Consider the following 25869-nt stretch of genomic DNA (forward strand, 5'->3'; position numbering starts at 1 on the left):
TTATATAATTTACTCATTGTCAAATTGATAAATCACAAACATTTTTAACCACTTTTATTTTTTGTAATCTTATTCCAACCGATTTCGGCAAACAAGTTATCATCTTCTTAGATGTTATGTAAGTAAGAAAACAAGGTGTTTATCGAAAGATTAATTATAATTCCAAAAAAAATGTGAAGAAAAACAAAATTTGTCTTGTAATAATTTTGTAAAGTTTTTAAAATGTGCTACAAAGTTTCAGAAAAAATGTTAAGTAAAAAACAGAACAATAACATGCAAGATTTTTCCACTTCTATTTTATTTGACCAGTGACCGAGTTTCGGCGTTACCAACATCATCAGACTAGTGGGAGGCTAGATTTTTTAAATGTTGTATATATAACAATGCAGGGGTTTAAAACGATGGTTTTTTTTAAAAATATTTTTAAGCAATGTATAATTATGTAATAATTGAGCAATAATTTTTTATTAAATCAGTTTTATTTTTAAACAAATGTCTAATCGTAATAATTTTATCATAATGACTTGATGATGGAATGATTTTCTCAAACCGGTAGTCATGAATATGTGTTTATAAAAGTGGTATAACACAAAGTAAACAATTGACGATAAGAAGAGTTTTAATCAATTTATTATCAGTATGTGAATATTATCAGCCCCGTAAATGCACAGACTTCTATATTCTTCTTCATCTTTGATGAGATGTCAAAAAATAATATGAGAGTTTTAATCAGTCATTTTTTCCTCTTTTTTTCGCAGGTGTGAACGCCGTGAAGATAATCGACATGAAAGTCCCTGAGATAATCCAGATGGGTGGCCAGGACTCCGTGGTGCTGGACTGCGACTACGTGACCGAGGACACGGCCGGCCTGGTGGTGAAGTGGTTCTTCATGAACAAGACGCAACCCGTGTACCAATGGATCCCGCCCAAGAAGCCGCAGGAGCTGGGCATCCTGCGCGGCAAGCTGGACCTCAGCTACAGGGTGTCCGAGGACGCCTACAAGGCGCACAGGGCGCTCAGGATAGTCAATCCTGGCACGGAGCTGTCAGGAGAGTACACGTGTGTCGTGTCTACCTTCATGGCTGAGGAGAAGAGAACTAAACACATGACTGTGTTCGGTAAGTTGACTACTACTATCATCACACCGTTTCCCCGCAGGGGTAGACAGAGAGGATGAAACGCCAAACTCTTCTGTCCTGACATACACTCCTCGCCTCCTTCACATCCATACATCTAGTCATACATGCCCTCCGATTACGCAGACTTTTGACACCGCCAAATTTCAGGTTCTGATTGATAAAAAGCCTTTCTTCATCTCACCAATAGATGTCTCTAGAGAAGTTCTATTGGTTCAAGAAAAATGTTTCTAAATTGGTTTATATATATATATATATATATATATATATATATATATATATATATATATATATATATATATATATATATATATATATATATATATATATATATATATATATATATATATATATATATATATATATATATATATATATATATATATATATATATATATATATATATATATATATAAATATATATATATATATATATATGTATATATATATTTATATATATATACATATATATATATATTTATATATATATATATATATATATATATATATATATATATATATATATATATATATATATATATATATATATATATATATATATACATCCATACATCTAGTCATACATGCCCTCCGATCCAGGTTTTAAGAAATAGTGGTATTTACTAAGTGAAACTTAAATAAAAAAATTTAAATATTTTATCCCAAAGTGAATAATATAGCCGAATCAATCAATTAAAATACAAAAGAGCTATTCATAAATGCATAGTGGAAGTAGATAGATCTGTAGACCGCATCATTTGGGCATATCATAACCCTTTTTATTTCGTATAGCTTTATAAATAAATATTATAAAATGTGCCCTCGGCACGGGGTAACTCAGTGAGTGCAGATTATTATAATTTGTAATGATGTACATAAAGAAACTAAAACAAAATAAAATAAATACATGTTGAAGCTAAAGACTCATGGTATAACATGTCAACATCTAATAAATTCGCCCGACGTGTTGTGTAACATCCTCGTACAGTAGTCTGCGCTTCACTTGATTGCTTTAATATAAATTATGCATGGAGTCTGGGGAAGGAATCGTCAATAATACAGGGTAGAGGGTTGTTTGTTCTCCGTTCTACCCCGCTTCTTGTTTTCTAGTAGCATCATCCCCCCGAACAACAGATGCAATTCTACGTCTAATTTTGGATACGTGAGGAATTAACAAATCAGGGCAAACGGTTGCAGCTTGCTTTGAATGCGATACTGCTACTATTTCGGAATATAATATTATAATTAAGGAAATCGTTTGCATTATTCATGCTTCTATCTCGATATTTAAACCAATTTAGCAAATGCTGTTTCAGTCTGTCTAGATAAACATATCGATAAAATATACTGGAGCTACGTTTAAGTATGTTACTTAGTTTTTTTTAAATATTTAGTAACATAATCAAATTTTTAAGCATATTACTATTTAATTGGACTTAATTGATTCTGTAATATTTTTTCAATATTACCATGGACTGGTACCTTAAGCGGAGGGCTGATCACCTTTCCTTCATGTGTAAACGATTAAGATAACACTGCGTTAATATGACACAGTGCCCTATGCACCATTGGGGTGCGGATAAGGGTTTTATATTTTATATATAATTGATTATGGTTTAATTGTATTGAAAAGTCAACCGCATTTTTGAGTATGAACACTTTTATTTCGTGGCGCCATAATAGCGGCACTCGAGTAATAAGCAGAACTATGTGTGTCGCCTCTATGGCGGCTCTTGAGCGCTAAGGGTTAAAATTTCAGCCGTGCATTAACTTTCTCGCTTCTATTTTTAACACGTGTTAAATATTTACATGCCCATAACACCTGTTAGTGTATTGCCTGCCACGCCACCGCGAACCGTCAGAGTGGATGGATATGATGTGTGTGTGTGAAGGGTGAGTAGTAAAGCAGACTCTCGCTCCCTTCCACTCCAAATCACGTCAAATTAGACGAGGATGACAGCATCAGCAGAAGGGGTTGCCGACATTTTAAATTTAACATATTTTTAACTGAGCATTAGGGATGTTTTTTCTGTGGAAAAAACAATATATTTTGTTCAAACAATTCTTAAAACACAAACATTGTATTTACCACTTTTTTTCTTTATTTTATCAACTATTGTACCTTTTTTAACAAAAAGATGGTAAGAAGCAAAACCTGTGTATTATAAATTTTATAAATAACTAACTAACCATCACGCCGCTTCCTCGCAGGGGTAGGCAGAGAGAATAGAACGCTACGCCAATATATCTTTGCAAACAATCGTCGTCTCCTCCGAATTCATCCATCGCCTTTTACAACCCGCCGATTATTCCGACTACTTTTTAGTAATTTACTTCAAAGTACTTTCTTTGAAGTAGTTAGTACTTTTAAGTATTTGAAATACTTTATAATGATGAGTTTTACTTGATCTTCTTCTGCTTCTATTACCAACCAAATTTGCCTCATAAATTTGTTTTACTATCCTTTCTTCACTCGCGACAATTAAATAAATAACTAATTAATTTCACAAAACTAAAATTGATACTTAAATACGACAGCGCGTTCAAATTAAAGCGTTTACCGATCTGCGCAATCCTTTGAGTTTAAAGCACAAAGTGAAAATTACCGGTTTAGACATTCAAAAAGTTTATTCCTCCATGTAAGTCACATGGAATCACCCTTAATTTAAGGGTTGATATCTACAGTCATAGGTAATAGTATACCAAATGGTAACGCCCTACCGTCGCTTTCTGCAGAGCCGTTTATGGAATGGCTTTCTGTGAGGCATCTGTTTTTCCGAGGCCTTTTACATAATCACATTTCAAGATTATCTTTCAGTGCCTATATTTTATATTCAAATGGTTTCCGTGATATTTAGGATGTAAAAATGCTTGCTTTTATATTTTTCTTGATTAAATTTAAGAATATTTCTTGTCAGGTTATACTGAAGCGTTTAAGGAAGCTCATTTAGTATTATTCACATTATTTAAATTATTTTTAAATAGTGGATGGTAAAAATATTTATTAATATTTATAAATAAACCATATCTACGAAGTAAAAACAAGCATTTGAAAGTGTCATATATACCATATAGTAGTTTCGAGAATTTACAGTATGGATATTCCATAAAGGGCAAAAGTCGGAATCAATTGTCGACTGATTTTAAAGAATTCGTTATTTTATTTATTGTTTCGGCATTAACTTTGTGGTAAGACATGTTACAATAATTAAAGAAAACACTTTGTTTTTACCACTTGAGTTTACATATTAAACTCAAGTGGTAAAAACAAAGTGTTTTCTTTAATTATTGTAATTCGTTATTTCGTTCGATCGCCAATCACAGAATTTAAAATACTCGGTTACTTGTTTATAAATAAATAGATAACCAAGATTAACGTAAAATGAATAATGTATTTTTTTACAAAACACAATACTTAATAACTTAACCTTAAAAAATAAAAGTTTTAATTAGCAGAGAAACCATTGATAAGATAAGATATTTTTTTAAGGAACAAGATTAGTAGGTCGTATGAATGTAGTTCGTAAAACCTCTAGAAACTTTTTTAGCTAAGGTAAAAGCTTAAGTTACTCGGTATCTGAGTTTTTCGTGTGACAAGATACTGTAATAAGTACACCATTCTGTAGGACACTGGGTCGGTTTTTCAGTCGAGTTTCTGCTTGAGTAATTTCCTAGAATTATGGCAATTAATGAACATGCTAAATTGAAAGCGGTTTGTTCAACTTATGGCATTAGTTTTCAGTAATAAATTTACCAGTTATTCTAACGATAATGGTGATTTATTAAACCAATATTTTATGTCAGTGTTCATAAAAGGACCAGGTATTTTGTTATTTAACGCATTATTTTTGTACCGTAAATATTTTGAAATAATTTATTTATTCGCTCTTTATAAACATGAAGACTGAAAATATGTATGTACGAGTATAGTACACTTTCTAAAAATGTTTTTCTTAGTTACACCGGAGACTTATTGAGTGTTATTATTACGAGTTCTATGTTTCACATGAACTGAGACGTATTTTAAGAGCTTTTTTTACAAAAATACACTTCCAAATTAGAGATGCTTTGAAATGAATGTATGTATCGTTAAAAAAAAAAGATGTTAAATATAATACAATTAAGAGGGTCAATTAATTCTACATGATTCTTTTCCAAATAAAATAATAAACAAAAATCCTCCTTATAGAGTCAATTGATTCCCTTTTAAATAAATAAAAAATAAACAAAAAACCTTAATGTAGAATTAATAAATTCTCTTTAAAAAAAATAAAAATAGTTAGACCGGAGACCTATTGAGTGATGTGTCATTACGTTTAACACTGTTTTTTTTATTTCATTGATTGATTCGACATTTTAAAACGTTCGACCATCAAAGTATTTTATAATACTATATATTTGATAATTTTTTGAAATAAGTAAAAATGTTCCCATTATTTAATGATTAGAGTATTAATCATTTTTTACTCGCACCACATTTGGTAGCTGCAAATTTTGAATTATGAACTAATTATGTTTTACTTACTTAATACCACTATTAGAATGATACATTATAAAGTGGAACTAACTAAGTAAAACTGTTTTTAATTTAATTTATTGAAATGCTTTTTTTATGAAAACTCTGATTTTGGTTTTTCGTTTAGTTCCAGAAAGAAACTTCAGGCTGGTGCAGGACAAACAGCAAGAAGACTCAGTCAGAGTGATGTGCTCCGCCGACGGGATGTACCCTAGGCCAAATATTACTATCACGACACCTGACAGGTATGCAAATTACTTTTAAATGAAAATATTTTTGTTAAGTTGACATTTACACACACACACACACACACACACACACACACACACACACACACACACACACACACACACACACACACACACACACACACACATTCATTCATTTGCTAGATCTACACTTAATATTTTGTACTAATCTTTATGTTTCTGTGGTTAACTATAATTGGCTTGTTTAATGTGTATCTTTTAATTATTTTGTTTTAAATATGTTTGAAAAAATTAAAAAAACTAAATACACCGTGTTTATCTAAGCAACCAGAAAGTGGAATGATTATAAAATTTTGCAAATTTCAAAATCATTTAATATTTTGAAACTCGCGAATGTGGGTAGGGGTTGAAAGGCACGCCTTTAAAATAAACAAGATCCGAGTTTAAATCGAATAGGAAAGTAAACACGCTAAAATAAATTTATGAAAAGTTAACCTAACACCCGCAGAGCGGGCGCTTACAGTTTTATTTACCTGTTCCCCGCTAGCAAATATTAGAATACCACAAAAATAACGTGTCGGCTAAAGTGGCAGAATTCTCAAGCATAAATATATTAACGTTTGTTATGGACAAATAGAAAAATATGCGCTCCCCGTTCTGATACAAGCGGCGCATATAATAAATATGCAAATGGAGTATTTCAGGTAGAAGGCTGGAACAGCATGAGGCACGATATGTATCGTGATTTCAGCAAAGTTGGAAGGAAATATTTCGACACATTATACAGGGTGGCGCAAAATTAATCACCCTATCGAAAGATGCTATACTTTTTGCAAATGACTTTGATTTGTTGAGTAATATATCCAAAATAAAACAAGGTTTATTGGATTGAATTCTAAATTTATTTATGTACCATATATGTTAATACGTGACGCGTTTCTTCTTAGGACATTATCAAGCACTGACTAAAAATATGTACAAATGTTCTTATATACTAACAATAATTGCTATTATTAGGTCTAGTAGTACATATAATGGTGTTTATTTAGGTGGTTAATGTGGATTTCTATGAATGTTGTGTGTTTGTTATGAATGTTACCATTAGCAATCCTATGATAGTTTGTTATGAATTTTACCATTAGAAATCCACGTTACCCACCGAAATACCCATCATTATATGTAGTATATAAGGACATTTTGTAAATATTTTTAGTCAGTGTTTGATAATGTCCTGAGAAGGCGAAACAAGTCACGTATTAACATGTACAAAAATAAGTGTAGAATTCAACCAAATAAACCTTGTTTAATTTTGAATATATTACCCAACAATTCAATATGGAGTTCTACCAACTGTCTGCAGTTATAATAAATGACTTTGTTCATCAATTATATTTGATATTTGTGAACTAAACACCTGCAGTATATAAAAAAAAAATATATAAAACACTTGAAAAATATCACCTTTCCACTTAACCAAAAAAATGTAAAAGTTCAAATAAAGAATTCCATCAAACATTTTTTTTCATTTTTTTGAGGTCAATAGATCTTGCATCTCTTATATCACTGCGACCATATTAGGTCTATTGTGACCTCCCTCTATATCACAGCTCACTCCCAAGACCTACGTGTGTCATGTAACTTACGACCTGTCTTGGTGGTAAGAGCTTCACCTTCTCTGAGTCCAGTAGAGGTACTCCAAGGATGTGACTTCGTTTGCGAGCGTTTGCGTCACAATTATAGAGAATGTGGATTGCCGTTTCGTTATCCTCCATATAAAATCTGCATACTGGGGAGTCATGTAATTCAATTTTTGTCATGTGTTTCCTCAGTCTTTTTTTTCATTTAATAAAACTGTATTTTAAAAATTAAATAATTAATTTTGCGAATAAAGATTTCCATCACTCAAGAAAAAAATTCATTTTATAAAAAAAGTTTATCAAAAATTGAATTATTTATTTTGAGCCACACTTAATTGGTTTCTCTCAGGTGGCTGCCGCCAGTGTTGATACAGATTTGTGCCCGTTTTATCATTCTGTTTGTGAACTGCAGCTGTCTAGTTCACAAATGTTGAATATGATTGATATACGATGTCATTCGCAAAAATTATAACATATTTCAATAGGGTGATTAATTTTGCGCCACCTGTATTATATAATTCTTTCTCTCTAAATAAAACTAAAAATCCTGAGATGGCACGTTCCTTTCCTTAGTTGTCGGTATATTATATTCAATACCGGAGGTTATTTTCAATGGCGCTCTTTGAACTCCAGCTTTCTTTTGTTTGTGACTTCAAAGCGAGTACATAATTTTTCTAAGATACAAAATGAAATTTAATTTTAACCTACATACTTTTTTTAACTGCCCGCTTTCAATACGAAAATGTTTCCGCTTTTTACATAATATGTTCAAACATGTGAAGTAATATACGTAGGTAAACAAAATTTCATTACACGGGATGTTTTGTTTTGTTTAAAAATATATACAAAAATATAATTTTAAGCCCTACGATGCTTAGACTTCAACAAAAATGAAAAACTTGCAAATGAGCTTTCGGAACGTTTGTATAAGAATGGTAATAAATTAATATTTCATTATAAAAAACTTTTTTTGTTGTTGTAGTTTTCGCATATTAATCAAAAAGTTCGCCTCGGTGCGGTGGTGTAATGGTTAGCAGTGTTTAGCTATCGTGCTGGAGAACCCGGGTTCGATTCTTAAGGGAGGTTAAAAATAAAAATAAAATGATTTTTCACTCTAATATTTAATTAATATCATCCTGGACTAGTCTCTGAAGCGCGGGAGTAATCACCTTGCCTTCATGTAAGAAACGATCAAGATAACACTGCTTCAATATGATGCAGTGCCCTGTGCACCATTGGGTGCGGATAAGGGTTGGAAAAAAATACGTTTCAATGTATTTATGTAGAGCTGGCTTTGATTCAAATAGTTCGTCATTAAATAATATATTAACGAGGGTCCCTAATGAAGATCCGACGACATACTTGCTCATTATTATCGTTAGAATTCGGTAAAATATCGCTGATCAATTATTTGTTAAAGTCTTTTAACATGGCTTTGAATTGAAATCAAACGAATTACATCCAATTATCGTTAATTACAGTAGAAAACGATTTTATGTGGTGAGCTCGTTACCGTCACGAATCAAGTTGAAAAGCCACGCTATTTCAGTAAGGAGGAAATAACCATTATGAAAATTCTATCTGCAATAATTGGAACAAACCGTTTCGAAACGCTTTACGTAAGAATACACGTCCGAAGGTTTTATGTAAATTAAGGGAGGAAGGAATGTCGGTAAGGAGGAAAACTGAACAGAGGAAATCGGAATGTAAAATTATTCATCTTTCTTAGGAAAATTATGATTAACATTTAATTAATTTTTAACGTTTTTAGTTTTATTCTGACATTTCTTAGTGGAACTGCATTTGAAATGATAAGATTATAACTATATAGTTATTTCGCATATATTTTGTTCGACCAGTTTGGGTTTTGTCGTAACCGACATCATCAGACAGTGTAACGAAAACGACGAAACCCGGTTGACTTATCTCAAATTAAGACACCCATTATAATTCATAAATCATCCGCAGGGTCAATAATAAATTAAATTAAGATTTTTATAACTTTTAAAGATTTTACCAAATTTTCATTATGTATGCACTTGCTTTTTTTAAGATTGCATATTTGCCTACTTTATTTTTACATAGTACGAGTACAAACAAAATATTTTTTCATGCGTTTTCAGTCATTGTATAGTATAAGGTTAATAAGAGTATACGATATTTTATTGTTTTTAATATCCACTATTTAATAAAAATAATTATATGAATAACAAGAAATGAGTTGTTTTCGAATAATTAATAATAGGTTGTCAATGTATTTTTTTTAATATTGAAATTATTTTTATATCGGATACTGGATTATCCACCCTATGGAAGAGATGTCATTTTTTTAAATGATACTTTTTTCGAATCAAGTTGAGACACCTTTGAACAAATATTTTTTTCAATCTAAATGAACAATGAATTGTAGTTTAGTAAAACGATAATTTCCTTTTTATTTCTGCAGTGGTCGTTTGGATGGAATCTCTACCTCCATTACACCCTCTGGGGGTCGGTTTGATGCAGTGTCGTGGGTACTTCTGAGGGATGAAATGCTCCCTTCTCCTACGGAGTTTGTGTGTGAACTAAGAATACCACAGGCCAACTACATTGTGAAGAAGGAAGCCATATACTATCCAGGTAAACAATACACTACATTCTTAAACATCCTTCAGCAGAGATTCAATGAAAACTTATTGGCTTTCAATCAATTAAATAATTATATATATATATATATATATATATATATATATATATATATATATATATATATATATATATATATATAAATATATATACATATATATATATATATATATATATATATATATATATATATATATATATATATATATATATATATATATATATATATATATATATTTATATATATATATATATATATATATATATATATATATATATATATATATATATATATATATATATATATATATATATATATATATATATATATATATATATATATGTATATATATATATATATATATATATATATATATATATATATATATATATATATATATATATATATATATATATATATATATATATATAAATATATATTTATATACATATTTATTTGTATTTGTATTTATGTATGTATGTATATATATATTTATATTAAATGCTAAAAATAAATCGAGCTGACTTTTGTGGCTAGCTTGATGAAGGTCCCGTTTCGAATCCTAGAAGGGGTATATGGTAAATATCGGTTATTTTTATTCTAAGATTTATTTAATTTCAAAATCAATATTGTTTTTTTTACTTCAATATTTATTTTATATCACCTTAAAGTGCACAATTGATCTTATTGAATTTTAGTAGTTAATTATTAAAATAAATTTGCGTTAGTAGAATTCAATGCCTTATGCACTATTTATTGAGTTCAGGTATGGTTACACAAAAAGGAATTGGATTTTGAAGTCAACTTATATTGGTTTGCCGGTATACCTATTTAGATGTGGATCTAAACATTCTCCCTATAGAAACCAAAATATATTATTTTCATATTTCATCGTTTATTGGTTCCGTATCGTTTATGGGAAAATGTAAATCAAATTATTGATAATTGAAATGCTTTGTTTTCGATCTTCAATGAGTTTATTAGACTTCTTTGTCGTTTAGACTTCTTTGTCGTTTTAAGAAACAGTACCCTTCATCTTCAAATTAAGTAATATTTACACAAATGTGTGCTTTGGAACACATATGAAGATCTACATCAAACAATTTTTTGACGTCTCAACATTGAGATAAGTATTTTGAGTAGTAAGACTTCAAACTTGAGATTTCAAAAAAGTAAAAATAACTCAAACAAAGTGGAGATAATCCAGATTTGCGAACAAGTATTTGAACACACTTAAAATGTTGAAAATGTACATTTTATACTTACAAATGTGCATTAATGTTTAATGTTATTGTTATTGTTTTATTTAAATCTCGATGGAACGAATAAACTCGTTTTAGTTGAAAAAAAGTGTTATCTTATTTTAAATTTCATAGCACATTTTTTTTAAATAATCTAACGTCCAAGTGACTCTTAAATCTAGCTACGGCTTATGCATCACCGCTTATCATGACCCTACTCAGGCTTCAACTTTTTATGTTTCATAGCCTATGCCTACTCGTGAGTGGATTTACTCTTTATATTTAATTCATGAATGAAAATTCTAGGCAAAAACATTCGCGTTTTGTAGCACATATTTTTAACATTTTAATTTAATGATTGAAGCGGAAATGTTTTGTGCTTTTCTCCGAGATATTTATATGGTTGAAACAAAATAAAATAGGATAGTAATCTGAGGATTATGGGGAATCTAGAAAAGAGCGCCGGAATCGCTGAATCTTGCCAGGAATTTTGATTTACGGTGGAAAACGGAGCTGGGAATTCAATAAAAGTACGTTTTATATTCGTCGATAATTTCCTTGTTATCTAGATCTGCGATACTGAAGCCCCATTTTTGATGGCTTTAATAAAAAGCTAAGTAGATAAATCGATTTTCTTTGAACCGCTTTCAGAACATTACATCAAAGGCTTTGCTTAAATTAAATCGAAATTAAATGTTTGGAAAGATTACCGATGTAGCGGAAAGTTAAGTTTGTACTTAGGATCGTCTTGCCCGTATTCGGTACTTATATCTGCTTTATCCGGGGGTTATCAGCCTATTTGTCGAAGGATTTCATTTCAATCGAATTTTTAACTATACTTTTTTTGAGTTTTATTATGTTTTAAAATATTTCAATTTCATACGACTTTTGAAAGCCTAAGCGGCTCTCAATTTAAAAGATGTAAATATTACAAATTTTAGTAGAGTGGGTTTGAACTCAGAAACAGAGACATTCAATTTTAGTATTCAACTTGATATTATTTATTGATTTGGTATTTAATATAAATTTAACTTTGTGGGAAAACATGACAATTTAAATATAACAATAAAATAGTTGTTTAACATTACTTTTTAGTTTATCAATGTAAATACCACTAGTTTTGAGAACTATAAATGTTTTCAAAATTAGTCGTGTTTACATTAATAAGCTCAAAAGTGATCTTATGCAAGTATTTTATTTTTAAATTTAAATTCAACTTAATAAATAGACATTTTAACAGTTATGCAAGTACAATCCCAAGTTTTAGTTTATCAACTTTGAGGCATGTCTGTCTCTTCTTCGGGACTATAACTACTTAAACATTAAAGCAAAACTATCCACAATCTGTTCATGATAGCACTATTTACACTTTTACAACTATACAAAATTCTTATTACATGCATTATTAGTTGTACTGAAAAGTAACGTAAACTAAAGGAGAAGTCCTGATGAAGAGACGAGTACGTTTCAAAACCGGTAGACTATAAGCTCGGGGTGTTATGTTTACTATTTTTTGTATGAATAAGGACATTTTAATATTCGGCTAAAGAGTGCTACGCTTTACGTTGAATATTTTTAAAAATCATTTCTTACAATTTATTTGCAAATATTTTTATCAAGTCTTTCTAAATAACGAAATAGCGATTTTTGTAAAAAAATGTGTAATTAATTATATTATTCATATTTTTAATTTTTAAGGGCATTTACTTTGTGGTTAGTATATATGTATATATGTATGTGGTTTTTGGTTAGTATATAACCACTCACCAAAATGTTATTCCACCGGTTACGAGACGCACCCGTCTCTTCGTCAGGATAATCACTAAACTAGCATGGAAACAATACTTCACGTTACTACCATAACACTGTTTACCTTCCAGCGACTTAATATAATATTAATCACATGCGTTTTTAGTCGAATCTAATGATTCCCGAGCAACAAACAGTAAAGGTCGAGGTCTAACATCCACTATGGATGTTTGTCATAATAGTATTATATTATATAGGTTGAAAGGAGTGGGTGGGGTCCAAAATAGATGGTGACAAATCTTGCTTAACCAATGTTGTCGAATCAAATAATGCGCCTTTATAGATAACACATCACTACCATAGCACTATTGTACGAGTACGTTTATGCATCTACCATAGCACTATTGTACGAGTACGTTTATGCATATAAGAACCCGGCCGTTAGTGTATGTTGTTCGGTAATCATTAGTACCTGTTTGTCCTCAGGGTTGACCAAAAACGCATGTGATAAGTATTTTGTTTAGTTGTAAGTGTGTGAATAGTGCTACGTTAGTGACGTATAATATTGTTTGCATGCTAGTGTAGTTTTGTCCTGACGAAGAGACATACGTCTCGAAACCGGTAGACTCAAATCTCAATAAGTGATTTTATACTAATATTTTTGTAAAACAATATCATTTTCAAAAATCCGAAACAATGTTTTTTTAATGAATGGCCACATTAATTCTTTTTCTCAAATCTTTTCTACTTGCAAAAGCTCTCTTTAGACAAGTAAACAACTTTAACTAAATACATTTTTTTAAGTGCTTCTACAAGTACCCACACAATCCTTTTACTAAAAACAATTGAAATTCTGCCATTATTATCCGAGATTTTCTTTTACTTTCGAGATTAATGTAATATTATACTTAACCCAAATTACCTGCACTTTATGTAAAAGGCTTTTTTATTACTTTGTTTTTTTTTCATTTTAGTTAAATATTTTTTTGTAATAACAGGACGGAGGGGCAAGTCACAAGAGATGTCCGCGGCTGGTACATGGTTCCACGGTAAGCAGAGAATTCAATTCCCCACTGAATCCTAATACACTATGTACATAATTTATAGATATCCAATTTAATCCATATTTTCAAAAGCTCATGAAGTTTAATATTGATAGCCCAATATAGATGAAGTAGAATATGGAAATCTGGGGATTTATAGAGCTTACGACTTGTTTAGGGATGGTTTAAGTGATCATTTTTACCATTTTACCCATGATTAATATAAACACTTAATAAAGAATACTTTTGATGAGATGTCAAAAAATAATATGAAAATAACTCCTGTAATTGGAGATATTCCAAATTTTGTGAACAAGTATTTGGACACACTCAAAATGTTGAAAATAAATTATCTGGTCAAATTATAAGCTTAATAATAAAAATGAAAATGGTATTTTCTGGCGTTTCTCATGTGTGTGATTATAATCCAGGATTCGGATCTCACATACTAATATAAGAGTTTCTGCTTAATAAAAAGCTTCTTTACATCTCACCGATAGATGTCTCTAGTGAAGTTCTAGTGATTCATGAACAAGGTTTCTAAATTGGTTCATATATATAGAACTTCCAAGAATTTGAGTAGTGTGGTTGTCAATAATGGGTAGAATTGGTGAATGTTACACGTGTGTAAAGTGATCACTTAAACCGGCCTATGACGGTCGTCAGCCCCGTAAATGCCTAGACTTCCATATTCTTCTTCATCTTTGAAGAGATGTCAAAAAATAAAGAATACTTCCCTTATCATTCATCGTTCACCTTGTGTAATACCATTTTGATAAAGGCTTACACATACTAAATAACTGATAAAATTTTACTTTCAGCCCGCTTTTAAAAATATTATCACTGTGATTCCTTCTTTTCTTCTTTCTCTCTCTTTCAGAAAATAATTATAAAAATGATATTTTTTGTTTTATATATTTACATAGGAGACCGTAACAATTTCATTTAAGAAACACGTCATGAAGTCATGAAGTAGTGTTTTTAAGATGTATTACACAATGTGATCGATGAATGGTAACGAGAGAGTGACGTAAACACTACTCAAACTTCGGCAGTTGTAAAGGGTCCGCCAAATAACTTTTTTTTTTTGAAAATTCTATAAAAAAAAAACTAACTAGCTTCGGCTGTGTGGCACGTAGCGCCGTCCTGTTGAAACCAAATGTTGCCAATATCCTCCTCTTCAATTTTTGTGAACAAAAATCCGTTCAACATGGCCCGATAACGATCGCCATTGACTGTAACGGCCACTCCTTGCTCATTTTCAAAGAAAAATGGCCCAATTATGCCTCTGGACCAAAATCCGCACCAAACAGTGACTCGTTTTGGGTGTACCGGCTTTTCAATGTATGCGTGCGGGTTTTCTGTGCCCCAAATACGACAATTTTGCTTGTTTACATACCCGCCAAGATCAAAATGAGCTTCATCCGAAAAGATGATTTTTTTGGCAAAATCGGCATCTTCTGTAAGTCGATCGCAGGCCCACTCAGCGAAGCGAAAACGCATTGGATGGTCAGTTGGCTTCAACTCCTGAACCAATTGGACTTTGTATGGCGTCATACCAAGGTCTTTATGCAAAATTCGTCTCAATGATGTCTCCGAAATGTTCAATTGTTGAGAACGACGGTGAATTGATGTTGATGGCGCTTCACGCACACTTTCTGCCACAACATCGATATTCTCGGGTGTACGCACTGTTTTTGGCTTTTCACGCTTTGGTTTATCGATGAGGATGCCAGTTTCTTTCACTTTTTTCACAAGATAACGAACATACGGAGCTGACGGTGCTTCTCTTCTTCCAAAAACCGTACGCAATTTTCGCACACATTCTGCAACATTACCATGATTTTCAAAGTAATGTCGCAATATTTTCCAGCGTTGTTCAAGCGTATACACAACCATATTCGCTCAGCGGAAGGATAAAACTAATTATCTGTCAAATCAGACATGAGCTAAGTGTTACCATTCACGAAATAAGCACTAGTTGAAAAAAAAAACTTTAGATGGCGGACCCTATATGTACAATATATCCTTCAATGGACACATTTTTTCATAGATGAAGTTGAGTAAATATTTTTTATTTAGTAGACAGTCATGAAATGAATTTAAGTTTCTTTTCGAATTATTTACATATCAATCAATATTTTGACCAATTATTTTATTAATAGATTTATATTATCCACTGACACTTCGTGATGGAATTGCATTTTTAATTTATTATTAGATTAAAACCAATATTTTTAGCTTTTCCACTTTTTTATTTGACCAGCGACCGGGTTTCGTCGTTACCGACATCATCAGTACCATATACCAGTCTGATGATGTCGGTAACGACGAAACCCGGTCGCTGGTCAAATAAAAAAGTGGAAAAGCTAAAAATATTGGTTTTAATCTAATAATAAATTAATTATTTTATTAACAATATTTTAAGTATGTTAGAATCTTTTTTCATAATTGAAGTGCTCATAAATTACTGTGAAAGTAAAAAATGTAATGAAACTTTCTTTACATTTTTTAAACATTAAAAATAGAGGCTGCAAAGAATTTTTCAAGGAAAATCGTAAAACGATCTATTCAATCTAACAAAGAGACGATTTTCCTTGATAATGTATTAAAAAAAGGAATTTACTTCGAAACGACAAAAAAATACGCAGCCTCGGTAAGCAACGTCATTTGTATGGCGTCTCGCCCTCAGATCGCTGAATAGCTTAGGGAACTTTTTCACTGGAGGACTAATACAAAACTGTGACGCGATCGCATAATGAGAGAAATGAAAATTATTTCACGTCAAAAGGAAAAAGCGCCTCTCCGCTTACTTCAAAAAGCGGAAGGGTGGATCGAATGTGGGCGGAGTGCGTCCCGCCCAGGCCGAGGGCGGGCTGTTTGTCTCGCAGAAAGCGGGTTCATTAGGCCGCCCAAACGACAAAGATCCACAATCCTCTTCAGTCTTGCGAGGACTCTCCGCCAGTCAATTAGGCGAGAGGTAATCACGCCAGGGAAAGGTGGCCTCGCTCAGTCAGCTATTTCAGTCGATTGTCACCCCTCATTTCAAATTAACAATTTTCATATTTCGAGCGGACTCCAATTCATCCCTTCGCCCTGAGCTTTTGCATCAACAACATTAATTAAAATGAACCATGAAACCGTAAATCAATTTCGAGTTCAAAGCGCAGGTATTCATTTGAAAAATACAAGTCGTAGAAGTGAATATACTTTCGCTGTTATTAGCCTGTAACCTGAAACCCACCCAGAGAAATAGCGGCAATTTTTGCAACTCGACTGACTTTCGTCGTGCGACATTTTTCAAACCAGTGATATGTAAGTAACGGTGTCAGAGTCTGCACTTAAGTACATAGAAATACTTTATTTTTATTTTTATTATGCCTCGTTTATGTATGATTCGATGGAAATACTTCTTATAGTTCATTTCAATGTAAAAAAAAAACTCACGTCGTATTTGAAATACTCTCATATAAATTTAATAACAAACGATATCCCACTGGATGATTATAATAAATTGCTCGCTCAACATGTAAATTATTGTAATAAATGATCAGCTTTTTATTAATATCTCAACATAGACCTAATATTATTTACAAAAAAATATTTAAATGTAAATTGAAAAAAAAACTTATTTTTAAAATTATTTTCTTAAATCACACATGTTTTTATAAACTAAATATATAAAGGTGGGTGAGTACAAGTTGAACGAACTGTAATGAAATAAAATTATTTTCATTTATTGATTCGGCAGTCAGTTTGTGGTACTATCTATCGATATTTTTTTAAAATTTTACTTGGTAAATACCATATTTCCCAAAATCTATTATGACCAGTGTTTCATCTATTCCGCATCATTTTTAAACTCAGTATATGAAGCTAAGTCAAAGTTATGTTGTTGAAGTTGAAGGATGAAGCTGTTTCCAATTTATTTCATTTATTTTTTATCAGTGGAATCATGAACAACTGAAGGAAGCCTTTAGTCATAGTCATATTATTAAGTATGGTTTCTTTAATTTTTAAAGAAACACATCAATATCTATTTACCAAGAAAAATTAATTTGAGAAGGAATTTAAAACCGTTTAATGCGTTATTTTTTTGACATCTTAATATAAATGGAGAAGAATATGAAAGTTTGGGCATTTATAGGGCTTACGACCGTCATATCTATTGGTGAGATAAAGAGGCTTTATTATTGAGAAGAAACTCTTATTTTTGTATGTGAGGTCCAAATCCTGGATTATAATCACATACATGAGAAACGCCAGAAAATATCCTTTTAATTTCATTATTTTAGCTTATAATTTGACCAGATAGTTTATAAACACTCAAAATATTGTTTTACCCTTGAATGTATAAGTACTGTTGAAATTCTAAAACAACAATTTCACATCAGTTGAAACATCCTGTAGTCGCCTGGAATTGTTATAATTCACACTCTTGCATATTCATCACGTACCTTGGTGTTAGAATTATGTTGGCTTTTTATAACTAGATAGTGCTGTGAGTACTTTCTTGACATTTAGTACTTTTTTAGCCTTTAATGAAAAACATTACCACATAAATATTTTTAAAAAAACACAGTCAAATCGTTTTTTACAATTTTTTTTCTAATGTAAAGAAGTGAAGCATGGAGAAGGCAAAAGGGGATGAAAGTTATTGTAATCAGAGATTTTTTAAATTAAAAAAATCATGACCTTAAGGGTTAAAATTGTGGCATTTAAAAAAAATAGTTGGTAATACCTGGTCCGTACCACCCCCTTGGCGGCTTATTTGACTTACCTTTGACGGCCCACTCTACGCGGCTCCCCACTGGCGGCAATCCTTTAGCCTCATGAGTGGTCCTTCACTCCCTTTCATGCAGCCCTCATTCTTCACTCACCCTCTTCATCCCCTCACCGCGCGGTCTCTCGCTCGCATCAAACACGTCCGTGGAGGAACCCCTGAAACTACCTGAAAATAGTGAAAAGAAAATAAATCATAAAAATTCAGAGGCAGCATAAAAAAATTATTCAGATCCAATTTTTTTTAAATTTAATTTCCAAGTTTGACAAATCTATATGGCGAATTTGGTTGGTAATAGAATCAGAGGAAAGCCAAGGAAAACATCCCATGATGAACTATTTCATAGACTTGAAAATGGTCAGGTTATGAGTCAAAATAATCGCCATATATCGCTCACTAATTTCAAGTACGAATATTTTCGGAAAGTCCAGAAAATGTTCTATATTCTAGCAAAAGCGGCATATTTTTAACTTAATATATACCCGCTACAGGGCAGAAAGTATTATTTTTGCATTTTGAAGAAAAGGTATTTTTTAATCAATTATTTTAGTATACTAAATATTTTTCAAATGGAGAAAAAACCTTAAAAGATCTGTTGCATAGTAAAAAGTTCAATAAGTGGCTTGATATTTATTTTTAATACATTGTATTATATTTTTAAACTTTAAAAACGTTCTACTGAATTTTTTTTTTGATTTATGACATTCTTGAAAGGAGTGAGCGATATGTGAATATAAGGAGATGCACGAATGTGGAAGAAACCAAGATTTTTTTCAAACACAGATTTGTGTTGTGTTCTATTTTCTTTGCCTACCCCTGCAGAAAGCGGCGTGATGTTTGGTTCGTTATTTATCAATTTAAAATTCTATGTACCTACCTACTGATAAAATATTCACCTGTTCATATAGTGGAAAGGATAACATATAATTTAATTTGTCAAAGACAATGGAAACACGTTGAAAGCGTGTTTGACAGTGACATATATTGATTTTAATCAGTATTTCAAATACTGTCAAGCTTTGACATGTCAATAAAAGTACATCTAACTGATTGATATAAATTTGAACACTTCCATTTGCTTTGAAAATAATTGTAAGACCCTTCACAATACTCGAGTCTTAAAGAAAAATAATCAATTATAATAGTTTTGTCAATATCAACAGAGTTTAAGGCTACAACAGAAGGGAAATTCCAAATTGTTCAAATTCACGTTGTTTAAAGCCATCAAGTGTTTTCATGAATTTTCAAATGAAGCAATAACTGAACAAAATGTATGTTTTTTTTTTAATTATTCTTATCATTAAAAAAATAATTGATTTGGTATTAACTTTGTGAAATAACGCGAAAATTTAAATACATATGTTTTGTAAAATACTACCTTAATACCAAAATATACCAAAATAAATTGTTAATGAATATGTTTTTTTTTATCTTTTATTTCTTAAATTAGCTTATATTACACTAATATAAACTATTATATACAATTTATTTACATCATATATACTTATATCTTCTTATAGTAAGCAAAATATGTGTTGTCTATGTTTATTTTAAAATTTAAATTACAACTTTTCTTTTCACAACTTAACACATACGATGTTGGTGGACCGCTCCTATTATTAAAAAAATATTTTGCGCGAAGTAATCCAAAGTCTAGGTACCCGTTTTTACACGCTTATATCATATGTTGTGGTATACTTTATTTAATTTTTCAATATTTAAATAAAATCTCTTTAATAATTATTTAATAAAATAACAACTTAATAGTCTTTTCCACATATATTTTATTAATATAAATTTTATTACAATAATTAAAGAAATAATTAATAAATTATTAATAAATAATTAATGCCGAAACAATAAATAAAATAAATTTTATTAAATTTAAAATCTTGGTTTTTCAACTCCTGCCTTGTTGTGTATATTACAAAGAGTTTTGTCTAGCCTTCCAACAATCTGATGACGGTAATAACGAAACCCGGTCACTGGTCAAATAAAAAGTATAAGGAAAAAACTATAACCATACATATTATTTTTTGACATCTCATCAAAGATGAAGAAAAATATGGAAGTCTGGGCATTTACAGGGCTGCCGACCGCCATGGGCTGGTTTAAGTGATCACTTTACACACGTGTAACATTCACCAATTCTACCCATTTTTGACAACCATACTATTCAAATTCTTGGAAGTTCTATATTTATATATATATATATGAACCTATTTTGAAATATTGTTATTGAATCACTAGAACTTCACTAGAGATATCTATTGGTGAGTTGAAAATAAGCTTTTTAATGAGCAGGAACTCCTATATTGGTATGTAAGGTCCGAATCCTGGATTATAATCACACACATGAGAAATGCCAGAAAATATCATTTTCATTTTTATTATGATGTAAATACATAGTTGTTATTTCGTTATACAAAATGCATTTCCACCAAGAAATGTCTGTAAAAATCTTGAATTCTAAATAATTACTAACTAACTAATCCCCAGACCGCTTCCCCACAGGGGAACGCAGAGATAATAGAACGCTATACCAGTCTGTCTTTACAAGCATTTTTTGCATTCATCCGCATTCCTGCATCTCTTCATACATACCCGCCGATTATTTCGACTCCTGACCATAACTTTTCAGTACTGTATAACTACATATATGTTCAATGCAAATAAATGGCGTCCAATTTCTAATACGTATACATCATATGTAAAAAAAACATTCTTGCTACTGATAGTATTACAGAATACTACAAGCCAGTGATATAAATGTTGGTTTTTAAGCAAGAAGTTTTTTTCATTTACTGACTTTCATTTCTTCTAAGAATAATTTCTGATTACTTTGTCAACAGGAACGGATGCTGCCCCAAAATGTAATGCTGTATTGTTGCTGCTTGCTTTGCCAGTGTTGGTGGCGTTGTTTTAAGTCGCTGACGTTATTGTAAAGGTACACATTTATATTTTAAAATTTAAACATTTCTCTAGTTTGATTTTTATTATTAAGATTTTTAAAGCTTTCAAATGCTCGAAAATTACTTAAAATCTGTCATACTTGCAATACTCACCCTATATTAAGCCCCATATTTCTTTTTAATCTTATCAACACCCGGTGGTGCATAAGGCACTACTTTGTATTGACGCAGTGTTATCTTAATCGTTACTCACATGAAGGCAAGGTTATCACTCCTGGGTTGCTGGGACTAGTCCAGGGTAATATTTAATAAATATTAGAGTGTAAAATCACTGATATTTATTTTCACCCCCTCTGGGAATTGAACCCGGAACCTCCAGCACGGTAGCTGAACACGCTTACCATTATACCAAGGACGTGTACACAGCCCCATAGTTAAACAATATAAACCCAACAAAAATTAAAACATCAATCAAAATTAAATCTGCCGTGTGTCTAAAATTTCTTTTCTTTTCAAATAAATAAATAATTAATGATATGATTCCAATTTTTGTGATAAATATTTTCACTCAAAAATGGTTTACATTATGTTATTTCTTTTTTATGATAAACTAGCCTTACCCGGCCATGCGTTACCACAGTAACCAGAGCCAAAGCTCAGTGTTATTAAATAAAAAATAAAAAAAAGTCACGCGCGTATTCAAACGTAAAATTGTATAAAATTTTCAAAGCAATCCATGAACGGCTTTATGATATTTTAATTGTTGAACTTACGAACTTATATGTATTTGAATTTATTCAGATTTTTCGGAGCTTTTTTCAGAGATTTTAGTTGTGTTTGATTAAATTGCTAATATTATCTTCTTTTTCAGATGCAAGCTTTCGAGGTGTACCGTACATGTGTGGTTTATGTGATTTACAATAGAGTTATATACCAAATGTTTAAAAAAGACATTAATTTACCCTAAGAACCGCACCAAATTGAAATTATTGTGGATTGACAATATTGTACATAGTTCGGAAAAAATACTTGAGTACATTACTAATTTATTATTTTATTGTATTATAAAAAATAGAAAACACATTTTACCTAATTTTAGTATCAAATATTTATTAATATATTGTATAGAGTTTACAAAAATTGTTTACGAAATAGACTAGTCATTCAGTTTCCAAAGTTTGAAAGGTTTTTATGTAAATATTATTTATTTTTAATAATCAAAAATTTCAGGATTTTCTAAATGAAATAAATATACATTTTTTATTGTATTAATATAAATATGTGAGAACATTATCTTGTTCAATATTATTTGAGATAAAAAATGACACGTTATCATGTTATTTTTTGTATGGCTCTAAATATCTCAGTAATTATTTTTCATGATGAAATATTTTATTTAAAAAAAATGTTTCTTAGCTTATTATAAAATATTTGTAAATTGAATGGTTACCTTAAATTTTTAGCTACTTTTCACTTATTAAATCGTTATAAGGTACTCTCACGAGCAAAGGTCTTTGCCCACAGTGATAACACTTTTTGAATAACATGTCCTTTGATGGTACATTTTTAAATCGAAATAGAGCTAAAGTAAAAATCCAAAAAATATTTTTGTTTAATCGATAGTGCGATGAGAACCAAATCATGTACATAAAATAAAATCATTGGATAAAATAAGTATTATTATTGTATCTTCATTTTAGGAAAGTTATATTATCTTCGAACTTTGTACAGGGTAAGGATTATATTTATAAAATATTTATGTTACACTTAAAAAGTACTTAAGCCTACACTTCTTAATGCCAAAGCATCTATCGTTGTTTTGATGTATATATTATATATGTATTAATACGAATAGTATAAATTGAATTAAAATAATATATTTCCAATGGCGTGGCATGTTTGTGTGTCAAAATCATGTTTCTATGAATGTATGTTAAATGCTTTGTGGGCTTTTGCGATGGAAATCAGTGTCGAAAAATTAATGTTTCTCTGTTGATCACTATGTGCTTAAAAGATGAGTTATTTCCATTTTGTCTTAGCTGTTTATAACCAAAGAACAAAATAAACGTGTTTGATCTTCACATGACTTTCTAACTCATTAATTCATAAATTCATAGTTCTTTTATTTGAGTTTAACATGTATATAAAAGAGCATATTGTGAAAAAAATAAGAAAGTAAAAAAATCATTTTTGTCATATTTTCAAAATGCTGTTAATGTTTTTGAGATATCATAAATTAAATATTGTATGTACCAATAAATATCTCTGGTCATTTTAATCACAATTTGATGTAACATTTCATGGTTTAACTTTAAATAAAGAAATGTAAAAAATATTTGTTTTATTGTATTTATTAATCTGCATTATAAACCATCAGACTCCAATCCATACAAAGTGTATAGGGCATCGACATGTTAACTTGATCCCCAACTATATGAAGGCACTGCGATGAGTCCTGCGCTCCAGACTTCTGGAAATAAGAGAGGTATATACTTAATACAAATAACGTATGTGGGAAGTTCAAAATTACAAAAGAATTTTATTAATTGCTTGGGCAGTTACTTTGTGGTAATATAAACAAGGAATATAAATAAAAACAAGGAGAACCACTATGCCGGGGCTATTATTTTAAAGTTAGGTTAAAGCTTTAACAACGTAGTATAGATAGCTTGAGCTTTATTTTTTCACGTGTTATTTTTTAACCAATTGTTGGTCTGTTTTATCAAAAAATTAAGTTAAATAAATTATACCAGCACTGTAGATGATAGGAAATATACTTGAAATGATACAGATGGCTTAAATGAGGATCAAGGTGAAAAATATAATTACTTTATGTAAAATAAAATGGAGAAGTTAGTGTATGTTTATTAAAAATAATAAAAAAAGAAAAAGGATAACAACATTCCGGGTGTATCAATTTGGACACAAGTGTTTACTTGTACAAATATCTGGATTTCTCCACTTAAGGGGCTAATTTTTCATTTTGGCATCTTAACGTAGATGAAGAAGAAAATAGATATTTTTTACTAACATAAATTGTATACATTAATTTCAATCACAATTTTAAACATATTTAAAAAATCACCCACCAAACCACCTTGTGTGTCTTGTCGGTGGAGTTCTTTTTTAATCTTTTTTATTGTTTTTAACGATTTTAACCCACACCAATTTGCACATAAATTTAATATACACACAAAAAAGAGAGAAAAATTAAAAATATAAACATTTTACAATTTTCATAAAATTAACTCTTGATCATTCACCCATTACTTTATTTTGCCTTTGTTCCATATTTTATTTTGACCTCTAACATCCGTCGGCAACAAATTAAAAATGTTCGGAACGATATATTGCAGTGTTCGACTCCCATATTTATTGTAAATTCTTGGGACTATCAAACCTTCGTTGGATATTTAGATATTTGCAGGACTTACGACCATATTCTTCTTCATCTATATTGAGATGTTAAAATGTAGAAAAAAAGTTATCGTTTGAAAGATGGCGCTTTAACTACTAAAATAATTGAAAATTCACATCTGCAACAGATCAGGGAGTCGATCTGTATGTAACAGTATGTTAAAATAATGTAAATTATGAAAAACTAACTAACCATTGCATCAATATCTTGCAGGGAAAGGCATAGGGAATAAAACGCCACATCAATTTGTCCTTACAAAAAATCTTCGCCTCTTCCACATTCATGCATCTATATACATACCCGTTAATTATTCCAACTCCTGATCTGACCACTAACTTGAAATACTTGTACATGCCAAGTTTTTCTCGGTCTTCTTCTGCTTCTATTACCAACTAAATTCTCTTCATAAATGTATTTAATATCATTCTTTCTTCGCTCATTCTATTCACATGCCCAAACCATCTCAACACAGCCTTATCTTATTTTTTATAATATAAATAAAAGTAAATAATTTTGAAATATTTTTTTAATCAGGTAATAACGTTTCGTATTTTGCTGACAGCCGCTAGCGGCAATCGAGGCGTAAGAAGAGTTTTTAA

The 25869-nt window shown here is 30.6% G+C and overlaps 1 protein-coding gene across 2 annotated transcripts; it reads left to right on the plus strand.

The window, feature by feature from the left end:
• The first annotated feature begins 762 nt into the window (after nt 1–762).
• On the plus strand, nt 763–24145 carry LOC148300716 (uncharacterized). Of its 2 annotated transcripts, XM_088274387.1 has the most exons (6): nt 763–1118; nt 5780–5897; nt 9945–10117; nt 14113–14163; nt 21793–21887; nt 22724–24145. In XM_088274387.1, exons 1-5 carry the CDS (start codon nt 785–787, stop codon nt 21864–21866), a joined length of 750 nt encoding a protein of 249 aa, XP_088130513.1. In that variant the 5' UTR covers nt 763–784; the 3' UTR covers nt 21867–21887; nt 22724–24145. The 2 variants fall into 2 exon arrangements, with proteins under 2 accessions (XP_088130513.1, XP_088130514.1); XM_088274388.1 differs by lacking the exon at nt 14113–14163.
• The last annotated feature ends 1724 nt before the right edge of the window (nt 24146–25869 follow it).

Source organism: Brachycentrus maculatus, unplaced genomic scaffold, assembly GCF_059751285.1.
Source record: "Brachycentrus maculatus isolate JH-2025_06_01 unplaced genomic scaffold, ASM5975128v1 h1tg000666l, whole genome shotgun sequence".
NCBI classification, from domain to species: domain Eukaryota; kingdom Metazoa; phylum Arthropoda; class Insecta; order Trichoptera; family Brachycentridae; genus Brachycentrus; species Brachycentrus maculatus.

Coding starts and splice junctions, on each gene's coding strand:
- LOC148300716 (XM_088274387.1), top strand. CDS start 785: ATGAAAGTCCCTGAGATAATCCAGATGGGTGGCCAGGACTCCGTGGTG. Junction 5,898..9,944: donor ACTATCACGACACCTGACAG/GTATGCAAATTA, acceptor TTATTTCTGCAG/TGGTCGTTTGGATGGAATCT. Junction 10,118..14,112: donor GGAAGCCATATACTATCCAG/GTAAACAATACA, acceptor TTGTAATAACAG/GACGGAGGGGCAAGTCACAA.